This window comes from Bombina bombina, chromosome 5 (genome assembly GCF_027579735.1).
Source record: "Bombina bombina isolate aBomBom1 chromosome 5, aBomBom1.pri, whole genome shotgun sequence".
In the NCBI taxonomy this organism is placed as follows: Eukaryota; Metazoa; Chordata; class Amphibia; order Anura; family Bombinatoridae; genus Bombina; species Bombina bombina.
In genome coordinates this window covers 243,507,064-243,532,016 of record NC_069503.1, presented here as the reverse complement: position 1 = coordinate 243,532,016, position 24,953 = coordinate 243,507,064, and the positions used below count along the sequence as shown (strand labels likewise).

Below are 24,953 nucleotides of genomic sequence, written 5' to 3'. Positions count from 1 at the left end.
AGTACTTTGTTGCTGCCAAGGAGTATCACTAATATGTTAATATATTACAATAATTCATCCCTGGGAGTACACAAATAATTATAGACAGTGAGAAAATGTGTCTGATAAGTTTATTAGTCTTTTCAAAAGCACCACCTCAGAGTGAGGAATAAGCAAAATGCTGTATAGTTTTGTGTGCTAGGATATCAATGTGTTAAATGGCTGTCCATACACAAAAAATAGATATATTAGTAGCTTATTCACAAACTAGGTGATGGTTGCACTGTAATTGTTTTTACAAATATTACAACTGGCGATTGTAAAATTTTGAATGTATAGGATCCACAAATGTTTTTATATCAACCTTTAATTTGTCATAGGGTATGGTATATGCCTTTAAGGCAAATGTCCAGCGTTGCAATTGCTGTGTGTAACCCACCACTTTTGATTGTTATATCGGTTAGATAGCTAAATGCAGTTTGTTTTCTAGTCAAATACATACGCTACTTCTTGCAGTAAAAGTGTCACAGCAGTAAGTACACTGAGTCACTGTAAATCGTTGTTACCATCAGATATTAATTCTAGCAAACAATGTAGCTGAAATACTGAAAGCAGTTCCTAATATGTTAGGTACCGGTGAGTAACCGTCCTAAATAGATACTAGTTACAATATAATCAAACTTGTTACAAATGTATTTATTATATAATATTGTAACTTAAAGTTGTTGAGCTTACAATATGCGGGATCCACAGGTGTTCTTTAAATCAGATCATTACTGGTCATATGGTGTGGTTTAAAGCAAATATTGTGGTGGTTGTAAATTATACGTTTTGCACAAAATTTTTAACTCACACTGAAGCCTGAGATTATATATAATTAGCTTTCTATATCCGTTAGTGCAAACCTTATCTATTCACAAACTCTGCTCAGATTCAGAGGGAGCGTAATGTGAAACGCGCGTCAGGGGCACTAGCACGGGGTTATGGAACCTCTATCTTTTTAATTGCTGACTCAGTTAGAGCACTCTTATTACGCTTTTCACAAAAAATAGACAGTTAAAAGTTAATCAGGTCTCCGCTATAGAAGAGACCTTTCTGAAGCTTAGTCTTTTCTCATTTCTAAATCTGTCAACTGGTTGGCGTTCTAGATAGCAGTGGCTATATTTGGGATCTTATGTTTGTTTTCACTTGCTATTTTAACATCTAATGGTGCCAGTGATTCGCAAAAATTTAGTGTGTTCATTATTGTGGCATTTCTCCTGCAATAAGCAGTGTATATACTTTATTTTGAAAGCAAACTGCATTTAGGTGTTTAATTAACATAGCATTTAGACTGGTGGGTAATGCATAACAATACGATTTGCTAGCTCACACCTGTGAATCTGAGCAGGGTTTGTGAATAGATAAGGTTTGCACTAACGGATATAGAAAGCTAATTATATATAATCTCAGGCTTCAGTGTGAGTTAAAAATTTTGTGCAAAACGTATAATTTACAACCACCACAATATTTGCTTTAAACCATACCATATGACCAGTAATGATCTGATTTAAAGAACACCTGTGGATCCCGCATATTGTAAGCTCAACAACTTTAAGTTACAATATTATATAATAAATACATTTGTAACAACAAGTTTTATTATATTGTAACTAGTATCTATTTAGGACGGTTACTCACCGGTACCTAACATATTAGGAGCTGCTTTCAGTATTTCAGCTACATTGTTTGCTAGAATAAATATCTGATGGTAACAACGATTTACAGTGACTCAGTGTACTTACTGCTGTGACACTTTTACTGCAAGAAGTAGCGTACGTATTTGACTAGAAAACAAACCGCATTTAGCTATCTAACCGATATAACAATCAAAAGTGGTGGGTTACACACAGCAATTGCAACGCTGGACATTTGCCTTAAAGTCATATACCATACCCTATGACAAATTAAAGGTTGATATAAAAACATTTGTGGATCCTATACATTCAAAATCTTACAATCGCCAGTTGTAATATTTGCAAAAACAATTACAGTGCAACCATCACCTAGTTTGTGAATAAGCTACTAATATATCTATTTTTGTGTATGGACAGCCATTTAACACATTGATATCCTAGCACACAAAATTATACAGCATTTTGCTTATTCCTCACTCCGAGGTGGTGCTTTTGAAAAGACTAATAAACTTATCAGACACATTTTCTCACTGTCTATAATTATTTGTGTACGCCCAGGGATGAATTATTGTAATATATTAACATATTAGTGATACTTCTAAGTTTCAGCTAGTTTTAATTGTATGTGTGTGTGTGCATGAGTATGAGTCCAGTTGGACTTTTATTTTTTCTCCAATAAAGTTATCTTGTATAAATGGGTATGTTTGTGTGATTTTATCAACATATTGACCTATCTTTATTTGTCTGACCTTAATTACAAGTGGGCTCAAGTATTATACTAGTCCAGTAACCTGCAGTCTTTCTCTTTGTGTTGCAAGTCCTTTTGCATACATTTTTGTACATTCTGACAATAGTATTTTTGCATTCCCCGTAGAAGTCAATGGAGAGAAAAAAAAACACCCATCGCACAAACAACATAGCATATTAACATTAGAAAATTAGAAATATTTACAGTAAATACATAGTTAAAATCTTTATTAAATATGAATATTGCATATATATGTTTTATCATGTTTTTATCTGCTTAATGGCAAAGGGCTCTAATACACTTCTATATATGTCTATATATGTGTGCATATATATTTATGTGTTAATATGAGTATATATGTCTGTCAATACATATATACACCTATAAATACACTAATATATATGTACATATGTATAGACATATCTATATACATACAAATACATCTTTAGCAATGTATCTGTATGTATCTCTATGTTAAAGTATTTTGGCAGCTTTTTTTTCTAAAACCTTTGATCTCGTATCTTTGAGCCTTTTTGTGCAATACTTTTTTTATTAGACAGTGTTAATATGAGTGTAACTGTACTATGTAATGTATTTTTGAAGTGTTTTGTGCAACTTTTTTTGTTTCGGAAAACAGTTAACCACAGCTCTGAGATTGCGGTAAGGATTGAAGACTAAATGGCGATTGCGCTAACGCAGTAGCAATTTCGCTCAACTTGTAATATCAGCACAATTACAAAGGCTTAAAAGAAGATATAGCTTGCACAAAACAGTTTGCGCCTCAGTGTAATATTTTAAGAGATGTTAGAATCTAGAGTGACTAATATTGTCCAGCACAGCTTAGTCTGCAGTGTGGAAGAAGTGTCCAGTGTAAATGGCAATGCATAATGAGTTCGATAAGACAAAAGAGAAAAAAGGAAATTTATGCTTACCTGATAAATGTATTTATTTTTTGACACGATGAGTCCACGGATCATCATAATTACTAATGGGATATTCACCTCCTGGTCAGCAGGAGGAGGCAAAGAGCACAACAGCAGAGCTGATAAATAGCTCCTCCCCTCCCTCCCTCTCCAGTCATTCGACCAAAGTTAGGAAGAGAAAGGAAAAAGCCAAGGTGCAGATGTGTCTGACGTTTACAATAACCCACAACCTGTCTTACAAAAACAGGGCGGGCCGTGGACTCATCATGTCAAAAAAGAAATAAATTTATCAGGTAAGCATAAATTTCCTTTTCTTTTTTAAGACACAATGAGTCCATGGATCATCTTAATTACTAATGGGATTCAATACCCAAGCTAGAGTACACAGATGATACGGGAGGGACAAGACAGGGAACCGAAACGGAAGGCACCACTGCTTGAAAAACCCTTTCTCCCAAAAGTGGCCTCAGCCGAGGCAAAAATGTAAAATGTGTAAAACTTTGAAAAAGTGGGAAGAGAGGACCAAGTTGTAGCCTCGAAAATCAGTTCCACAGAAACTTCAGTTTTGAACACTCATGAGGAAGCAACAGCCCTTGTGGAATGAGCCGTAACACTCTCTGGAGGCTGCTATCCAGCAGTCTCATATGCAAACGTATGATACTCATCAGCCAAAAAGAAAGAAAAGTAGCCGTAGCTCTCTTTCCCTTACGTTTTCCTGAGAAAAACACAAACAAAGAAGAAGACAGACGAAAGACCTTAGTCGTCTGCAGGTAAAACTTTAGAGCACGGAGCACGTCCAAATTAGAAATCCGAAATTAGTACGTAAAACTACCTTATCTGAATGGAAATAAGATAAGGAGACTCATACTGAAATGTTGAGAGCTGTGACACTCTCCGAGCAGAAGAAATAAAACTTTCCAAGAAAACAACTCAATATCTAAAGGAAAGAATAGGCTCAAACTGAGCCCCTTGAAGAACTCTGAAAAACATAATTTATACTTACCTGATAAATTTATTTCTCTTGTGGTGTATCCAGTCTACGGATCATCCATTACTTGTGGGATATTCTCCTTCCCAACAGGAAGTTGCAAGAGGATCACCCACAGCAGAGCTGCTATATAGCTCCTCCCCTAACTGCCATATCCAGTCATTCGACCGAAACAAGCCGAGAAAGGAGAAACCATAGGGTGCAGTGGTGACTGTAGTTTAAATTAAAATTTAGACCTGCCTTAAAAAGACAGGGCGGGCCGTGGACTGGATACACTACAAGAGAAATAAATTTATCAGGTAAGCATAAATTATGTTTTCTCTTGTAAGGTGTATCCAGTCCACGGATCATCCATTACTTGTGGGATACCAATACCAAAGCTAAAGTACACGGATGAAGGGAGGGACAAGGCAGGCTTAAATGGAAGGAACCACTGCCTGTAGAACCTTTCTCCCAAAAATAGCCTCCGAAGAAGCAAAAGTATCAAATTTGTAAAATTTTGAAAAGGTGTGAAGCGAAGACCAAGTCGCCGCCTTGCAAATCTGTTCAACAGAAGCCTCATTTTTAAAAGGCCCAGGTGGAAGCCACAGCTCTAGTAGAATGAGCTGTAATCCTTTCAGGGGTCTGCTGTCCAGCAGTCTCATAGGCTAAACGTATTATACTCCGAAGCCAAAAAGAAAGAGAGGTTGTCGCTTTTTGACCTCTCCTCTGTCCAGAGTAAACAACAAACAGTGTAGATGTTTGGCGAAAATCTTTAGTAGCTTGTAAGTAAAACTTTAAGGCACGGACCACGTCCAGATTATGCAAAAGGCGTTCCTTCTTTAAAGAAGGATTAGGACACAATGATGGAATAACAATCTCTTGATTGATATTCTTGTTAGAAACTACCTTAGGTAAAAACCCAGGTTTGGTACGAAGAACTACTTTATCTGAATGGAAAATCAGTTAAGGAGAATCACATTGTAAGGCAGATAACTCAGAGACTCTCCGAGCCGAGGAAATAGCCATCAAAAACAGAACTTTCCAAGATAAAAGTTTGATATCAATGGAATGAAGGGGTTCAAACGGAACCCCTTGAAGAACTTTAAGAACCAAGTTTAAGCTCCATGGGGGAGCAACAGGTTTAAACACAGGCTTAATTCTAACCAAAGCCTGACAAAAAGCTTGAACGTCTGGAACTTCTGCCAGACGCTTGTGCAAAAGAATGGACAGAGCAGAAATCTGTCCCTTTAAAGAACTAGCTGATAATCCTTTTTCCAAACCCTCTTGGAGAAAGGACAATATCCTAGGAATCCTAACCTTACTCCATGAGTAATTCTTGGATTCCCACCAATAAAGGTATTTACGCCATATCTTATGGTAGATTTTCCTGGTGACAGGCTTTCGTGCCTGTATAAGGGTATCAATGACTGACTCGGAGAAGCCACGCTTTGATAAAATCAAGCGTTCAATCTCCATGCAGTCAGTCTCAGAGAAATTAGATTTGGATGATTGAAAGGACCTTGCAGTAGAAGGTCTTGTCTCAGAGGCAGGGTCCATGGTGGAAAGGATGACATGTCCACTAGTTCTGCATAACAGGTCCTGCGTGGCCACGCAGGCGCTATCAAGATCACCGATGCTCTCTCCTGTTTGATTTTGGCAATCAGTCGAGGGAGCAGAGGAAACGGGGGAAACACATAAGCCAGGTTGAAGAACCAAAGCACTGCTAGAGCATCTATCAGTGCCGCTTCTGGGTCCCTGGACCTGGATCCGTAACAAGGAAGCTTGGTGTTCCAGTTCTGGTTTGCCCCAACAATGAACCAATTGAGCAAACACCTCCAGATGGAGTTCCCACTCCCCCGGATGAAAAGTCTGACGACTTAGAAAGTCCGCCTCCCAGTTCTCTACACCTGGGATATGGATTGCTGATAGGTGGCAAGAGTGAGTCTAAGCCCAGCGAATTATCTTGGAGACTTCTAACATCACTAGGGAACTCCTGGTTCCCCCTTGATGGTTGATGAACCTCAGGGTTGCTAACTGAGGCCAAGCTAGAAGAGCATTGAATATTGCTCTTAACTCCAGAATATTTATTGGGAGGAGTTTCTCCTCCTGAGTCCACGATCCCTGAGCCTTCAGGGAATTCCAGACTGCACCCCAACCTAGAAGGCTGGCATCAGTTGTTACAATTGTCCAATCTGGCCTGCGAAAGGTCATACCTTTGGACAGATGGACCCGAGATAGCCACCAGAGAAGAGAATCTCTGGTCTCTTTATCCAGATTTAGCAGAGGGGACAAATCTGTGTAATCCCCATTCCACTGACTGAGCATGCATAGTTGCAGTGGTCTGAGATGTAGGTGCGCAAATGGCACTATGTCCATCGCCGCTACCATCAAGCCGATTACTTCCATACACTGAGCCACCGAAGGGCGCGGAATAGAATGAAGAACCCGGCAAGATTTTAGAAGCTTTGATAAACTGGATTCTGTCAGGTAAATCTTCATTTTTACAGAATCTATCAGAGTCCCTAGGAAGGAGACTCTTGTGAGTGGGAATAGAGAACTCTTTTCCTCGTTCACCTTCCACCCATGTGACCTGAGAAATGCCAGAACTATGTCCGTATGTGACTTGGCAATCTGAAAGCTTGACGCCTGTATCAGGATGTCGTCCAGATAAGGGGCCACTGATACACCTTGCGGTCTTAGGACCACCAGAAGCGATCCCAGAACCTTTGTAAAGATTCTTGGAGCTGTAGCTAACCCGAAGGGAAGAGCCACAAATTGGTAATGCCTGTCCAGAAAGGCAAACCTTAGAAACCGATGATGATCTCTGTGAATCGGTATGTGAAGGTAAGCATCCTTCAAATTTACTGTGGTCATGTACTGACCCTCCTGGATCATAGGTAGGATGGTCCGAATAGTTTCCATTTTGAACGATGGAACTCTGAGGAATTTGTTTAAGATCTTTAGATCCAAAATGGGTCTGAATGTTCCCTCTTTTTTGGGAACCACAAACAGATTTGAATAAAAACCCTGTCCCTGTTCCGACTGTGGAACTGGACAGATCACTCCCATAACTAGGAGGTCTTGCACACAGCGTAAGAATGCCTCTTTCTTTATCTGGTTTACAGATAATCTCGAAAGGTGAAATCTCCCTTGAGGAGGGGAAGCTTTGAAGTCCAGAAGATATCCCTGAGATATGATCTCCAACGCCCAGGGATCCTGAACATCTCTTGCCCACGCCTGGGCGAAGAGAGAAAGTCTGCCCCCTACTAGATCCGTTACCAGATAGGGGGCCGTTCCTTCATGCTGTCTTAGAGGCAGCAGCAGGCTTTCTGGCCTGCTTGCCTTTGTTCCAGGACTGGTTAGGTTTCCAGCCCGGCTTGGATTGAGCAAAAGTTCCCTCTAGTCTTGTAGCAGAGGAAGTTGATGCTGCACCTGCCTTGAAGTTTCGAAAGGCACGAAAATTAGACTGTTTGGTCTTTGATTTGGCCCTGTCTTTAGGAAGGGTATGACCCTTACCTCCAGTAATGTCAGCAATAATTTCCTTCAAACCAGGCCCGAATAGGGTCTGCCCCTTGAAGGGAATGTTAAGTAATTTAGAAGTCACGTCAGCTGACCAAGATTTAAGCCATAGCGCCCTACACGCCTGGATGGCGAATCCAGAATTCTTAGCCATTAGTTTAGTCAAATGAACAATGGCGTCAGAAACAAAAGAATTAGCTAGCTTAAGTGTTCTAAGCTTGTCAAGTATTTCAGTCAATGGAGTAGCTGTCTGAAAGGCTTCTTCCAGAGACTCAAACCAGAACGCCACAGCAGCAGTGACAGGCGCAATGCATGCAAGGGGCTGCAGGATAAAACCTTGTTGAATAAACATTTTCTTAAGGTAACCTTCTAATTTTTTATCCATTGGATCTGAAAAAGCACAACTGTCCTCGACAGGGATAGTGGTACGCTTTGCTAAAGTAAAAACTGCTCCCTCCACCTTACGGACCGTCTGCCATAAGTCCCGTGTGGTGGCGTCTATTGGAAACATTTTTCTAAAAATAGGAGGGGGGAAAACGGCACACCGGGTCTATCCCACTCCTTATTAATGATTTCTGTAAACCTTTTAGGTATTGGAAAAACATCAGTACACACCGGCACTGCATAGTATTTATCCAGTCTACACAATTTCTCTGGTACTGCAATTGTGTCACAGTCATTCAGAGCAGCTAACACCTCCCCAAGCAATACACGGAGGTTCTCAAGCTTAAATTTAAAAGTAGAAATATCTGAATCAGGTTTCCCCGAATCAGAAATGTCACCCACAGACTGAAGCTCTCCTTCCTCAGCTTCTGCATATTGTGACGCAGTATCAGACATGGGCCTTAAGGCATCTGCGTGCTCTGTACTACGTCTAACCCCTGAGCTATCACGCTTTCCTCTGAATTCAGGCAGTCTGGCTAATACCGCTGACAGGGTATTATCCATGATTGCCGCCATGTCCTGCAAAGTAATCACTATGGGCGTCTTTGATGTACTTGGCGCCATTTTAGCGTGAGTCCCTTGAGCGTGAGTCAAAGAGTCTGACACGTGGGGAGAGTTAGTCGGCATAACTTCCCCCTCGCCAGAATCCTCTGGTGATAATTTTTTAAAGATAAAAGCTGATCTTTATTGTTTAAAGTGAAATCAATACATTTAGTACACATTCTCATATGGGGTTCCACCATGGCTTTTAAACATAATGAACAAGGAGTTTCCTCTATGTCAGACATGTTTATACAGACTAGCAATGAGACTAGCAAGCTTGGAAAACACTTTACATCAAGTTAAACAAGCAATATAAAAAACGTTACTGTGCCTTTAAGGGAAACAAATTTTGCTAAAATTTGAAATAACAGTGAAAAAAGGCAGTTAAACTAACGAAATTTTTACAGTGTATGTAACAAGTTAGCAGAGCATTGCACCCACTTGCAAATGGATGATTAACCCCTTAATACAAAAAACAGCTCCACTGTGGCTTTACCTTCCTCAATATATGAATTTTGAAGCCTTTTGAGCCCTTCAGAGATGTCCTAAAGCATGCAGGGGACTGCTGAGGGAAGCTGAATGTCTCTGTCTGTAATTTTAACTGCGCAAAAAAGCGCTAAAATAGGCCCCTCCCACTCATATTACAACAGTGGAAAGCCTCAGGAAACTGTTTCTAGGCAAAAATCAAGCCAGCCATGTGGAAAAAACTAGGCCCCAATAAGTTTTATCACCAAAGCATATATAAAAACGATTAAACATGCCAGCAAACGTTTTATATTGCACATTAATCAGAGTATATACCTCTGATAGCAAGCCTGATACTAGTCGCTATTAAATCACTGTATTTAGGCTTAACTTACATTAATCCGGTATCAGCAGCTTTTTTCTAGCAAATTCCATCCCTAGAAAAACTTAAACTGCACATACCTTATTGCAGGATAACCTACACGCCATTCTCCCTCTGAAGTTACCTCACTCCTCAGACATATGTGAGAACAGCAGTGGATCTTAGTTACTTCTGCTAAGATCATAGAAAACGCAGGCAGATTCTTCTTCTAAATACTGCCTGAGATAAAATAGTACAACTCCGGTACCATTTAAAAACAATAAACTTTTGATTGAAGAAAAAACTAACTATATTACACCACTTTCCTCTTACTACCTCCAGCTATGTTGAGAGTTTGCAAGAGAATGACTGGATATGGCAGTTAGGGGAGGAGCTATATAGCAGCTCTGCTGTGGGTGATCCTCTTGCAACTTCCTGTTGGGAAGGAGAATATCCCACAAGTAATGGATGATCCGTGGACTGGATACACCTTACAAGAGAAAACTAAATTCAGATTCCAAGGAGGAGTAACTGGAATGAACACAGGCCTGATCCTGACCAAGGCCTGTCAAAATGATTGTACTTCTGGGACATCTACCAGACGTTTGAGTAACAAAATAGAGAAAGACAGAGTTTTTACCCGTTAGGGAACTTGACGATAAACCTTCCTCCAAACCCTCTTGGAGAAAAGACAACATTCTAGAAATCCTATCTACTCCATGAGTAGCCCATGGATTCACACCAATAGAGATATTTACGCCATATATTAAGAAAATTTGACTAGTAACAGGCTGTCGAGCCTGAATAATGGTCACAATGACCGAGACAGAAAAAAAACCTTCTTGGATAATAATAAGAGTTCAATCTCCAAGCAGACAGTTTCAGATAAACCAGACTTGGGCGAAGGAGGGGCCCTTGAATTAGAAGGTCCTTCCTCAACAGAAGTCTCCAAGGTGGCAGTGATGACCTGTCCCCCAGAACGGCATACCAAATCCTATGAGGCGAAGCCGGTGCTAGGATGATCACCAACGCCCTCTCCTGCTTGATTCAAGCAATGACCAGAGGAAGAAAAACAAATGGAGGGGAAAAAAAAAACACTAGAGAACACTTCCGGATGGAGTTCTAAAAGTTCTGGGAAGCATTCCAAATGACAGGGTTGGGCAGGGATCTGAACATGTGGCTATGTGGTCACTACTCTGTTTGTGTTGAGCCACAGCTAGTTTTCCCCTGATGGAAAGGTCTGCCTGCTCAGGAAAACCGCCTCCCAGACGTTGCACCTCGCCGACAGGCAGCAAGAATGGGCCTCCACCCACTGAATAATTTTTGATACCTCTATCATCGTTAAGGAACTCCTCGTTCCTCCCTGATGATTGATGTAAGTCACTGACGTCATGTTGATCAACTGGAACCTGATAAACTGGACCAAAGCTAACTGAGGCCAGGCCAGAAGAACACTGTAGATCACACGCAGCTTCAGATTGCTAATAGGAAGAACAGACTCCGGCTGAGTCCAACCCCCCATGCCCTTAAGAAGCCCCAGACTGCTCCCCGGAAGGCTGGCGTCTATTGTACTCTGCGAAAACAGGATCCCTGGAAAATATGATCCAGAGACAATCACCATTGAAGAGAATCCTTTGTCTCCTGCTCCAGTAGTATTTGAGGAGACAAATCTGTATAATCTCTGATCCAATGTGTTTACTGCAGAGATCTGAGATAGAACCGATCAAACGGGATGAGGTCCATTGCCGCCATCATCAACCTGATTACCTCCATGCACTAAGCCCCCAAAAGCCACAGAGTGGCCTGAATGTCTAGACAAGAACCGATAATCTCTGATTTTCTGACATCCTGTCAGAAAAATCTTCATTGATATGAAATCCATTATGATTCCCAGAAAGGTACCTTTGTGCATGGAACTAAGGAACTCCTTTCCAATTTACCTTCCACCCGAGAAATTGCGGGAAGGATAACACTGTGACCATGAGAATCTTGCTTGCTGAAAGAATGGCGCCTGGACTAGTATGTCGTCCAGATAGGGCGCCACTGCAATGCCCCGTAACTGAAGCACCGTCAACAGTGATCCCAGAGCCCTTGTGAAAAACTCTGAAAGCTGTGGCAAGACCGAAAGGAAGAGCTACGAACTGAAAGTGTTTGTCCAGAAAGGCAAACCTTAGACCTTCAGATGATTCTTGTGAATGATACAGGAAGGTGCGCGTCCTCTAAATCCACTGTTGTCATAAATTGACCCTCTAGGATAAAGGAAAGAATGGAATGAATAGTTTCCATCTTGAAGGACGCTACACTAAGAAAATTGGTTTAGACTCTTGGGATCTAAAAAGTGGTCTGAAGGTTCCCTCCTTCTTTGGGAACCACAACCCGATTGGGAACCTAGGCCCTGTACCTGTATTGGCACTGAAACAATCACTCCCAGGTCTGAGAGGTCTCCTATGCAGTGTAAAAACACCTCTCCTTTGTCTGATCTGCAGATAATCCTAAAAGCAGAAACTTGCCTCTGGAAGGAAAACTTTTAGAGCTCTAAATTGTATCCCTGGGACACCGTTCTCTATTGTCCAGGGATCCTGAGCCTCACGAACCGAAGCTTGAATAAAGACAGAAAGTCTGCCCCCTACAAGAGCCGATCCCGGATCGGGGGCATGTCCTTCTATGCGGTCTTTGATTCAACAGCAGGCTATTGGATCTTTTTCTTTTTTTTATTTCAAAAGAGATCCTTTCCGTCAAGCCAGGTCCCGACAAGGTCTTCCCCTTGTAAGGATTCACTAAAAGCTTAGACTTAGAGCATACATCCGTAGAACAAGGCTCTAATCATAGTGCTCTGTGACTGAAACAGAGAAACCTGAAAACTATGCTCCCAGTTTGATAACTTGAAGGGAATAATTTGGAATTAAAGGAATTAGGCAACTTGAAGGCCTTTATCCTATGCTGGATTTTATCCAGGTAAGTTCCTGACTTAGTAGCATCAAACCAATATGCCGTCACACTAGTGGCGGTAGCAAAGTACACAGCTGGTTGCCATTGTAAGCCCTGGGGTACATCCCTTTTTCCCAACTTTCCTCAAAGAGTATAATAGTTCTCTCGGCAGCTAAGCTGGAAACTACTCTTTAGCTGAGTCGGCTATCGGAAACATCTTTCTTTTTTTTTTATATAGGGAATGCGGCCATATAACCTACTGAACGCTTAGGCAGATTACACCGGAAGTGACGGAGTCGCCCAAGGCAGCTAAAACCTCCTAAAGTAACAAATGGAGGTATACAAGCTAAAAATAAAACAGAGAAAAACAATCTCAGGATTGAATAAAGATATTATTTATCTGAGTCTGAAAAATTTTCTTACAGATAATCCCGAAGTATCTTCCGCTCTCAGATAACAAGGAACACCCATTCGGAATAGCAACTACTGAATCAACTAAATGATTGAAAATAATTCCGTCAGTAATGTTTTCTACCACGTGGGCAAACCATATAATGCATGAAATGCAGAGTAACTCCAGGTGCAGTGTGAGAGGAAGCGCAGGGCACTGCATGTGGGCCAAATCGTTTGTGGGACACTATAGGAGAAATTTGTGGCATAGATTGAACATTTTCAACAGATTCCCAAACAGCAATCGCCTTAAAGGGAGTAGGTTCAGAAAAAAGAGACATTATGTAATAAAAATTGACACATAAAAAAAAATGTTACTGTCTCTTTAAATTTCAAAAGTAACTTTTTTATTTTTGTGTGCTTTTGTTTCATCCTAAGTTTAAAGGATGAAATATCAATTAAACAGCTGAAATTCCATTAATAAATCAACAGATAAAAAACGTTACTGTGTCTTTAAATTTCAAAAGTAACTCTTTATTTTTTGTGAGTTTTTGTTTCATACTAAATCACAAAGGATGAATTAACAAATAAACAGCTGAAATTCTTTAATAAATTAACAGATAAAAAAAACTTTACTGTGTCTTTTCATTTTAAACTGTAACCTCATTTTTTGTGTGCATAAATGCGAGATTAGCACGCAAATATTGTGGCATCAAAGAAAAGTTGCTGAAGTGAACCATCAGCACCTAACATTTAGAAGCAATAAAAACTCTGAATTAGGACATAACAAAAACAAAACGTTACTGTTCTAAACCGATCCGGAGCGCACTGAAGCGCTATCCGGACCCAATAAGAGAGAGAGCACTGAGAATTGTGTTGGAAGCAAAAACCCTCTACCTTCCGATGAACGGAAGAAGATAAACTAGTGTAGCCTAAGTCGGCCCCCCAACCTAGCTCCGCCCCTCATGGGCATGATAACGCTCATCTCCGAGTTTCCCCTAGAGATTGTAAATTGCGCCTCTCAAAAATGACGCCAAACTAAACCCCGCCCTTTGTGGGCGTAACAACACACGCTCTCCCGGTCGCCATTAATATCTGAGAGATAGGTTACTGGGAAACAACTGAACCCATGTGAGAAAAAAACCCTGGGGACAAATTATAATACCGATTAAGGTATAAAGCACAACCCCTTCCTATGCAATAACATATACAAATTATGCAGGGGATAGAACCTATAATATAAAGTGGATTAGCCCTCTCTGCAATTGGGCATATCTCCTCTCATGTCCAGCTCGGTTCAAGTGCCCCCAGAAGCCACTCTCCTCAGCCCCAGTGCCTGCTACTAACATGCTGTCACAGAATTCTCCTTAGTATCTATATAGGAGTTATATGTCCCAGTAGTGCTATACTTCCTCTGTCCTGAATTTTCTCCTTTTGCTTTAGACCCAGATTAAAAAAAGTTAGCACTTACCTTTGAAATATGCCCGACATCAGGGCAGCTCAGCAGGTTTAGGAGGTCCTCTCCCTCCCATAGCCCTGTGGATAAAGATAAAGCCTGAGTTATCTTACTTAGGCTATCAGGAGAAGGGCAGCATCCATGTATGGGAGGCGCAGTGAGAATTATGTCCCACAAGTTCCCATTGCTTTAAAGCCACCAAAAGTCCTACTGAAGAGACTGATATGGACTACGGCTACACCCTAGAACAAAGTAGCACACTCTAGCACTACTTTAAAAATAATAAACTCTTGATTGAAGAATCTAATCTAACACCTCACTTTACCTCTTCCTATCACTAACGTAGGCATAGAGAATGACTGGAGTGGGAGGGAGGAGCTATTTATCAGCTCTGCTGTGATGCTCTTTGCCTCCTCCTGCTGACCAGGAGGTGAATATCCCATTAGTAATTAAGATGATCCGTGGACTCATCGTGTCTTAAAAAAGAAAAGTGATACACTGATCACAGCCAATGTGACACCAGGAACATACATTACAGCAGGAACACACTGAGAAACTGAGATACAGAAGGGCAGGGATCTAGAAATAAAGAAAAGATTACTCTCTTTTGTGATTCATCTTTAATTCTGAACGTTTTCCTTTCAAGTATTTGTAGTTCCCAAAAGTGTTATTTTTGTCTGTTATTTTTCCTCTTTGTTGGGATTTACATTTATTTATTTTATGTTTAATAAATGAGTTTGTAAACTGCAAATTAAGGTTTCATGATAAATCTAAAGACAAAATCTGCCATAATCTGGAATAAATAGAAGCTTTATTTTGTAACTTTCCAGTGAAACGTTTGACTGTGCTTGGGTTTAACCTAACGTTCAGAAAATGACTTCCTTAGTTACGGTTGGGTGAAATCCATTATCCTACCTTCTGGTATTACTGAAGCAAGATATTTAATGGCCTATGTTGTTATATAGATATAATCCCTTAAAGAAACTAAAACATTTTTTAAAGCAAAATATAATCAACAACAAAATCTTTGGATACTCCCATCAATGCCAAGCTGCCTACCATAAAATGTGCTTCTCGAGGAGGAACTAGCCCCATCTCTCTATCTATTACAAAGTGCTGCCATTTTCACACTAATGGACTATATTTTAATTATTATTATTGTTTTCATCATTATTTGTAATGAGCCAACAGATTCTGCAGTACTATAAAAGGCATGGAAGGACGACTGGGACAGGAGTATTACAGGGCCCTGACTCTTAGAAAGCTTATATTCTAACTACATAATTTAGTGTTCCCATGCTCTAGCTAATTTATCTCTTTCATTCAAAACCTCTGCTGCTACTTCCAGCATTCAGTCGAATTACTTAATTTTGTTGCTGTTATATGATGTAGAATGCACTGATCTTCTCCAATGTTTGGCTAAACATACACTAAGGGGCTGATTTATCATCGGTCTGTCCGACATGATCCGTTCAGCGGATCAAAACTTTGAAATGTGATTTGAAAAATGTTTTACATTCTTAAGTTTTTTTCTTTTTTTGCATTTTTTTTTATTTAGTTTGTTCAGTAAGGGTTTTAAAACATAGTTGTGATGTCAGTGTCCTTTAAATGGAATTGTTCTATGCTCTTAGAAGTGAATGGTTACAAGATAAATGCTACTGCTTGATTAATTAAATTGATTACTTAACTAACAGTTGGAAGGGGCACATTTAAAGGAATATTAATTTCACAAATATGTCAGCAATAAACTTCTTTTAGAGGTTGCAAAGTCAAAAACCATAGGGGCTTCAAGAATGCCTGGGATAAGTGTAAGGCTATACTATTATTATTATTATCATTATCATTTATTTGTATAGCACCGCCAAATTCCGTAGCGCTGGGTACAATGATAGGGGTATACAATGACAAAGATTTGTGATACAATACAAAACATAACAAGACTAAACAAATCTAGCACAGGAGGAAGAGGGCCCTGCTCCGGAGAGCTCACAGTCTATAGGTTTAGGGTGCAGAGACATAAGGTTGGGGTAGCTTGTTACATAGGTTGTATTTGCAGCAGTGAGTCAGGCAGTTCATGTACATGTATTAGCTTGGTTCGGATGCGGGATGGAGGAGAGATGGTAAGCCTCTCTGAATAGGTGGGTTTTCAAGGATCGTCTGAAGCTATACAAGGTTGGAGACAGTCTGATGGAGTGGGGTAGAGAGTTCCAGAGGACAGGAGCAGCACGTGCGAAGTCTTGGAGGCGGGAGTGGGATGTAGAGATAACAGGAGTGTAGAGACGTAGGTCAGAGGTTGATCGAAGAGGACGGGATGGGGAGTATTTCACGATGAGAGAGGAAATATAGTTGGGAGTTAGACTGTTGAGTGCTTTGTAGGTTAGGGCTAATACTTTAAATTGTATTCTGGAGTGTATGGGGAGCCAGTGTAGAGACTGGCAGAGCGGAGCAGCTGATGTAGATCGTCGACTTAGGTGGATGAGTCTAGCAGAAGCATTCATAATAGATTGGAGGGAGGAGAGGCGGTGTTTTGGAAGGCCATTTAAGAGTAGATTGCAATAATCAATGCGTGACAGGATGAGGGAATGAATAAGTATTTTTGTAGTTTTTTGAGTAAGGAAGGGACGAATTCTGGAAATGTTGCGTAGGTGTGAACGGCAGGATTTGGTAAGCGTTTGTATATGTGGGTTGAATGTGAAACTAATTAAACTTCTATTAGGCTTATCATTCTTATATGCTGTCAAGATCTGTTCTATGTCTAGGACTGTGAACAATTAACCATTTGCTCTATGACACTGGCTGTTAAACAAATGCTATTTAAACCATCTATGTATACATGTAGATACTGTTGCTAGAATTATATGGATTTTAGAATCTTTATATACTAGAATGTCTGAAGAAACAAAATCAGTAATGGCACTATTTAAAGGGTCATGAATCCCAATTTTTTTTCTTTCATGATTCAGATAGAACACACATTTTTAACCAACTTTCCATTTTATTTCTATTATCAATTTTGCTTCATTCTCATGGTATCCTTTATTGAAGGAGCAGAAATGCACTACTGGGAACAAGCTGAACACATCGGTAAACCAATGACAAGAGCCATATATGTGCATCCACTAATTAGGAGTTAGCTCCCAGTTCCTAAGCCTTACTAGGAATTGTTTTCAGCAAAGGAAACCAAGAGCTCTAATCAAATTAATCATTTAAGTAAATTCGAAAGTTGTTTAAAATCTTATGTTCTATCTGAATCACGAAAGAAAAATTTGGGGTTTCATGTCCATTTAAGCATATAGGACAGCAATGTTTGTAGAATATCAAATTACAAAATGAAAGTATCTAAATTAGAAGCTTTGGATTAGTATGTTAAAAATATTATTCAGTTGAAACCAAAAAGGCTAAATATCAAAGTATTGAGTATTAAATGTAAGAAAGCAGGATTGTTTTTAAAAATTGTTTTATTCCCACACTATTACATATGTCTATTGACCAGTATTTTGCCTTTTTTACTCTTTCCATCAGGAGAAGAATGTAGATGAGGTCAGCAAACCTGAATCAAAAAACTCAACTCCTATGTTAACAAAATATCCCCCACCCACACCAATAAGGGTATCATCTAATATGCCAGCCCCTACGGTGCCTTCACTGCCTGTTAAATCAAGACAAGTAAACTGTGATGTCCCACCTCCACCATCATTTACAGCCCCAGATCCTTTGGAGTTTGGTGATGAATTCCTGCCCCCACCACCTCCTGACTTTATTGAAGAACCCCCTGATTTTTTACCTCCTCCACCACCTTGTGCAGCTACATATGCTCCTCCTTCCAAATTAACAGAGCCATCAAGCTTCAATGCGCCAGCTCCTCCACCACCTCCTCTTCCACCTCTAAATAACACCCAACATCAGCCTGTAGTTAAGAAGATGCCTCCTCTTCCTCCAAAAAGACAGGACAATGCAGGAACAATGTCAAAGGAAACATCCAATGCAAGTGCAGGAGGGGGAGGTGATCAACCAGATTTTATGTCGGATCTGATGAAAGCTTTGCAGAAGAAGAGAGGCAACACATCCTAAATGCCACCAATTATATGTTAATGCAATATACAGAAGAGTGCCAGTATTGAAGGGAACCGAACACAAAGACCATTCAGAATGATGATCAGGATAATTAACCTCAAACCAACATTAAGCTTTAACTAAGGAACAGACATTTTTACTGCAGTTTTTTTTTTTGCAAATCTCACAATTTGATATATTACTCCATGATTTACATGAAATTCTTTTACAATTCCTGGACCAAATTTTAGTGTTTTGTATTTGAATTGTTTCTCTGTTTTATGCTTCATAGGTAGTTCATTTAAATATGAATACAGTTTACTGTAAATACAAAACAGTAATGCAACACTATTAGACACTCTAATAGAACAGTGCACATTTTACATGAACATGTATTTGCCTTAGATATAATCTGTAGAGAAATTAGTCTAAAATACACAATACTTACTCTAAATTTAAGTGAATTATATAAATATATGTATTGTTCAGGGACATTGCATGCATATATATCTGACCCATATGAAAGAGTAGCATTTAAACATGTTGCTTTTTTGTATGAAAATTTCTGAAGGAAAAGCTATTGAAATTGTACCTATGAACCAATAAGAATTAGCAGGAGATGCTTATCAGACATCAAGCATTAGCAGGAGAGGTCTATCAGACAGCGAGCATTGGTAGGAAGTACGTAACTGATACTGCTTTATTAGTTCCGATTAAAATAGCTTTTATTTGACATTTTGCAGGGAAAAACCCACCAACATATTTATATATTTTTTTCATAAGAATGACAGAAAATGTTTATTTAAATATTTTAGTTCCAAAACCTGTGCCACCTAATTAAAAAAAAAAAAATCAAATTATTGACTAAATATGGAGCATTAGTGTTTTACTAAATGTCATATTATTCATATGTATTTACAACAGTATTATAATATTGCTCGACTCTATGAATTGCTCACATTAGTCAGTCACTGATTTTTAAATGCTGTACAATATCCGCAATCTGAGCTCTATGTCTGCATATGTTCACAGTATAAGGATACAGTCCAGGATAGACCTGACAGAATAGACAATTATTATCCCACGGAGGTCAACCGCATCATATAGGGGCACACACAGAAACTAATTTGCATATAAATATGTATGTGGGGAACGGGTATTCAGCCAGTTACTATCTCTCAATCAATAAGATATTCTGAGCGCACTCCCCTACTTTGCTTTGCCTTACTGGCTCCTACCTGGGGTTGGATCGTATCCTGCGCGCTCCAGAAGTATAGTACCGCACCCGACTACCACTTCTGCGTCCTTGGATGCTACCAATGCTGTGTGCGGCTCCAGCCCCAGCTGTTGGCTAAAACGCCTTGCTGTCCGTCTCTACTTCTGTTTGGGGTAATCTCTTGCTGATCTGCTTCCCAACGCCTCAGCAGTCCTGTGTCGCCAGGATCCATAAACCGAGCTCCTCCCAACTCGTGTAAAGTATCCAAAGAAAAGATTAAAATGATCCTCTTTGCTGATAAAAATATTCACTTTATTTATATAAGACAAAAATATTTATACACACATAGTGCAAGACAAATGCGGTCTTACGCGTTTCGGCTTAACAATTGTGCCGTAATCATAGACCCTGCTACATTTTCTACCACCTACGGTTTTTAAACCCAGGTGCATAGTAGCACTACTCCCACTTAACCCTCTCCTCACCAGACCCTGCATAGTATACCAGAACAATTGTCTCTAAACATATTGAAATACAAATAGGGTTGCATTAGCCGGATAATCTCATTATATCATATCTAGTTCGTATGTTCATCTTAAACGATCTAAATATCCCAATGAAAAATATGCATTATAAATCTTAAATCCACTAGTAAGCGTTATAATATCCTATCCAGATTTTTAAGATTCAGCATTCAAACATTTGAAACGATTACGTGCTGATTGATGTAACACATTTCTAAAATCTTATTAACATTACAAACTCATAACACTCTATTTGACAACCACAGCCTGATTGCTTTCAAAATTAATAATTAATAACCATTCATTTGTTGTTTCAGAGAATCAGTTAAATCGTACCTATTACCTTAAAACTTTATATCACTTTATTATAGTTTATAACCATTTGCCTTATAACTAGTGTTATGAAGATTATTTTTTCAAAGTTCATTTTCCTATTCATATATATAGTTTCATCATCATGCCATAAACTTTAAATAATACATCATTTGGTTTAGTTTGTAAGACTCTGTCTGCATGTCCCTGTTTTAAATCTCCTTCTCTGGACAGAGAAATGCAAATTCTATAGTAGATAGTCTGAAGATAATGGGAAACAACAAGGCTTGTTGCCTGAATGCTTTAACTGCAAATGACAACACCAATACTGTATGCCTCTACAGACCTGCTTAAAAATTAGTGATTTAATCTTGTAACTTTTACAAAAGGAAACATCTTTTTGCATTTTTTTTTCTTCCAAAGAAGTTACCGTATATGTTCTGTCTCCAAAACAATGCACAATACATTTTTTTTAATCAAAAAGTATTTTCTCATTTTCTGTCGGATGGTCAAGTACTCTACTGAGCTAAATAATGCACATAGCCACTAAACATGTAATATGCACCAAGCTATGTTGTTAATAAGAACAGGTATAATGATACATAGGGTAATCTAATGTAACTTAAATTAACTACACAAAATATTTACTAAATTTCATGCTGCATTATAACACTGCTTTTGTAAAAATGCCAAATGCCGAGGAGATAGTCTGCAATTCCTAGTATGAATTGCATGATTGGTTCCACATTAAAAAAACATATTTAATGATGTGATTTTGCTACAGTACCAGATTTCCCTACTGCTCCTAGGCTATAGTCTGTATTATGAAATATATAAGGGTAGCATGTCTCTTCACACCCCTTTAAAGTCTGGTAGAGCCACATATTGAGAAAACCAGGCATAGTCTGATTGACAGTGCTCATACCAACACAACTGCTTGTTCCTGTTGGAATTTTCCACACTAGTTATGGGGTTTGCAAAGCTATACACAAACATGTGGCATTTCAATTTTCTGTAACTTAGGTATGTTCCTTGTTTATTTTTTCATTATTCTATTTCACCTACATATTGTTAGATGCATGTATTCATGGAAAAAATCTGTACAGAACAAGCAAAAGGTTTGAAATGAAAACTAAAACAAATAATAAAATTATTTAATTTTATTCTGTAGAAAATGATATGATGAAACTTCTGGGATTTGCCCGGACCTGGCTTGATGTCCCATTAAGATGAACAGCTCACTTTCAAATCTTTGGCCCATTCTGGGGTACGATCCGAATATCCAGCTTCCTCTGCAAGTTTTTGTTTCTGGAAAGGTTTACGAAGTGTTTTCAGCAGAAGTTGAACCTATGACAAAATACATTTCAAATATTTTTATTTAGACTTATACATCTTATCTGGCTTCTATAGAGAGAGACAAAGCATAATGCTAATCACAGATTTATAAGTAGGAACATTTATCTCATTCCTAATACATTTTAATGAGTGGCAGACAGATTTAAAATAAAGACCTGCTGGCACACTTATAAAAAAAAAATATAGGACCGGAAAGGGTTAATGTAAATTCATATTAACAAATACAAATTCTGATGCATACTAGTAATGCAAGTCCCTATACATAATTCCATTATGAGTTTTTGCAATGCTTATTATACTATATGTACATATATGTGTCTCACCTTTACATACAGAAATGTAGGTTAAAGGGACATAAAACACAATTTATTTTCATTGATTCAGATAAAGCATGCAATTTTAAAAATTTCCCAATTTACTTTTATTATCTAATTTGCTTTGTTCTCTTGGTATCCGTTGTTAAAAAGTATACTAAGGTAAGCTCAGGAGCAGCAATGCATTACTGGGAGCCAGCTGCTGATTGGTGACTACACATTTAAGTCAGTAGCGCATTGCTGCTCCTTTAAGAGAGGTTACCAACAGAATAAAGCAAATGTACTAATAGAAGTAAATTGGAACGTTGTTTGAAATTATATGTTCTTTCTGAATTGGGAACGACAAATGTGGGGTTCTATGTCTATTTAAAGGGACATATTACCCAAATGTTGAGGCACTAGAAACTGATGCAGCATAGCTATAAAAAGCTGACAAGAAAATATCATATCACCTAAACATCTTTATGTAAAAAAGGAAGATATTTACTTCAAAGTATTTACACCCCACTGTAAAGAAACTTTAATCTGCCAGTCAGGATGTTTGTCCCAGGACAAGATAGGGAGTGTGCATCTGTCATGTGCAGGCACAGTCATGTTATTTTCCTATTCAGTTACTGGAAGTTTAGTGTGAAATCTCATGAGATCACTGTAAAACAATGCAAGACCTCAGCTGATTGGCTATTGTGTTTTCTTTTCTTCTTTTTTTCCAACTTGCAGCTTTACAGCAGCTCTAACTGTTCAAAGAGCACTTACTCTGGTGAGGAGAGGAAATTGTGAGGTAAAATATCTTCCCTTTTTTACATAGGGATGTGCAAGTGATATTTTCATGTCAGCTCTTTACAGTTATGCTGCATCACTTTCAAGTGATTTAGCATTTGAGTTTTATGTCCCTTTAAGCCAATTAGTGAGATACATGGTTATCAAGGTAAAATTTGATTTAATGTAAAAGATCTTGTTAAAGAGTCTCCCCTGAGCTACAACTTTTGTCTAATTAACAGTTTGGCTGCTGGTTTAGACAATAGAGGTTACTGCGACTGCACTGCTCAGTGTGCACTACTGATGAACAGCTGGAGAATCAAGCTGATCAGAATTAGTTTGATTCACTGAATATCACATAAGAACAACATTGCAATATTACTGTGCTGATTCAGAGATTAATGTAACACTGTAAACAAACAAAAGAGCGTCTTTCCTATCGTGTTAGTCTTTAAAGAACAATTATAACGCAATGTAAAGATTAACTTAAAAAGAAAACTACACACTACAACCAACACCTAATCTTAAAAACATTTTACCTCTGAAAAATCATTTGTTGTAGCTTTCCGAACTGCAGATTCTGCCATCCAGTTTCTTAGAACATATCTTGGATTAGTGGCTGTAAAAATAAGGTGCATTATAAAGACATATAGTTAAAAAGAAAGGGGGAAAAAATATGTGGGACAGTCTAGTCAAAAATAAAGTTTCATTATTCAGCAAGGGCATGTGATTTTAAACTACTTTCCAATTTACTTTTATCATCATTTTTGCTTTGTTCTCTTGGTATTTTTAGTCAAAAGCTAAACCTAGGTAGGCTCATATGCTAATTTCTTAGCCCTTGAAGGCCACCGCTTATCTGAATGCATTTTGACATTTTTCACAACTAGAGGGTGTTAGTTCATGTGTGCCATATAGATAACATTGTGTGCACGCCCGTGGAGTTACCTAGGAGTCAGCACTGATTGGCTAAAATGCAAGTCTGTCAAAAGAACTGAAATAAGGGGCAGTCTGCAGAGGCTTAGATACAAGGTAATCACAGAGGTAAAAAGTGTATTAATAAAACCGTGTTGGCTATGCAAAACTGGGGAATGGGTAATAAAAGGATTATCTAACTTTTTAACCAATAAAAATTCTGGTGTAGACTGTCCCTTTAAGAAGATTTTGATAGAATGATATAACACATAGTAGGAGTAAACAAGAGACATAATGTAGGATTTTTTTGCAATTACCTCATTCAAATCTGAAATATTCTAGAAAAAATGCTGCACACTACTGAACATTAATATGAAAAATCAAATATCATTAAGGCATCATTCATTTACAGGTAGAAAAAGTCAGACATACACTTGTAAATATTTTTTTTTGTAGAGGAATAGATTGTCTTTGCTACTTATATTTAAAACAACAATAGCTAGTCATTTTCATGAGGATTATGTAGTAGCCTGCAGGGGCAGATCTACCTTTGATGCTGCAGTCACACTGGCACCAGGGCCCAAGTGCTGCAGGGGCCTGTAGCAGCCAGTCTAAACGTAGGAATGTGCAGAATGTGTACAGTTCTAATGCAGTGGAGACTTTTATTAGTGCAGGTTACTGATCTATCTATCTATCCTCAAAATCATCATGCAGAACATGTATATTATTATGATATCTTACTACTGAATTACATTTGGGGGCCTAAACAAAACAGGGCCCTGTCACAGGGACATAAAAAAATATATCAAATGTATTTGCCATTACTACCTCAAATATTAAAGGGATACTGAATCCACATTTTTTTCTTTCATGATTCAGACAGAGCATGCAATTTTAAGCAACTTTATAATTTACTCCTATTATTATGTTTTCTTCTTTCAGTTGCTATCTTTATTTGAAAAGCAAGAATGTAAGCTTAGGAGTCAGATTATTTTTGGTTCAGCACCTGGGTTGCACTTGCTGATTGGTTGCTAAATGTAGCCACTAATCAGAAAGCGCTATCGAGGGTGCTGAACCAAAAATGGACTGACTCCTTAGCTTAGATTAA

The 24,953-nt window shown here is 38.7% G+C and overlaps 2 protein-coding genes across 3 annotated transcripts in view; one reads left to right on the top strand and one right to left on the bottom strand.

The window, feature by feature from the left end:
- The window catches only part of APBB1IP (amyloid beta precursor protein binding family B member 1 interacting protein), a 352,897-nt gene extending 331,227 nt beyond the window's left edge, over window positions 1-21,670 (top strand). The window contains exon 14 of the mRNA XM_053713908.1: window positions 17,925-21,670. Coding sequence (XP_053569883.1) covers window positions 17,925-18,473 — 549 coding nt within the window. The 3' untranslated portion in view covers window positions 18,474-21,670. The remainder of the gene's footprint in view (window positions 1-17,924) is intronic.
- Window positions 21,653-24,953, bottom strand: part of LOC128660205 (protein adenylyltransferase SelO) — a 170,363-nt gene continuing 167,062 nt past the window's right edge. For both annotated transcript variants that reach the window (XM_053713909.1, XM_053713910.1), the window contains 2 exons: window positions 23,473-23,552; window positions 21,653-21,854 (listed from right to left, as the gene is read on the bottom strand). In XM_053713909.1, the coding sequence (XP_053569884.1) occupies window positions 21,732-21,854; window positions 23,473-23,552 (203 nt within the window). In that variant the 3' untranslated portion in view covers window positions 21,653-21,731. The remainder of the gene's footprint in view (window positions 21,855-23,472; window positions 23,553-24,953) is intronic.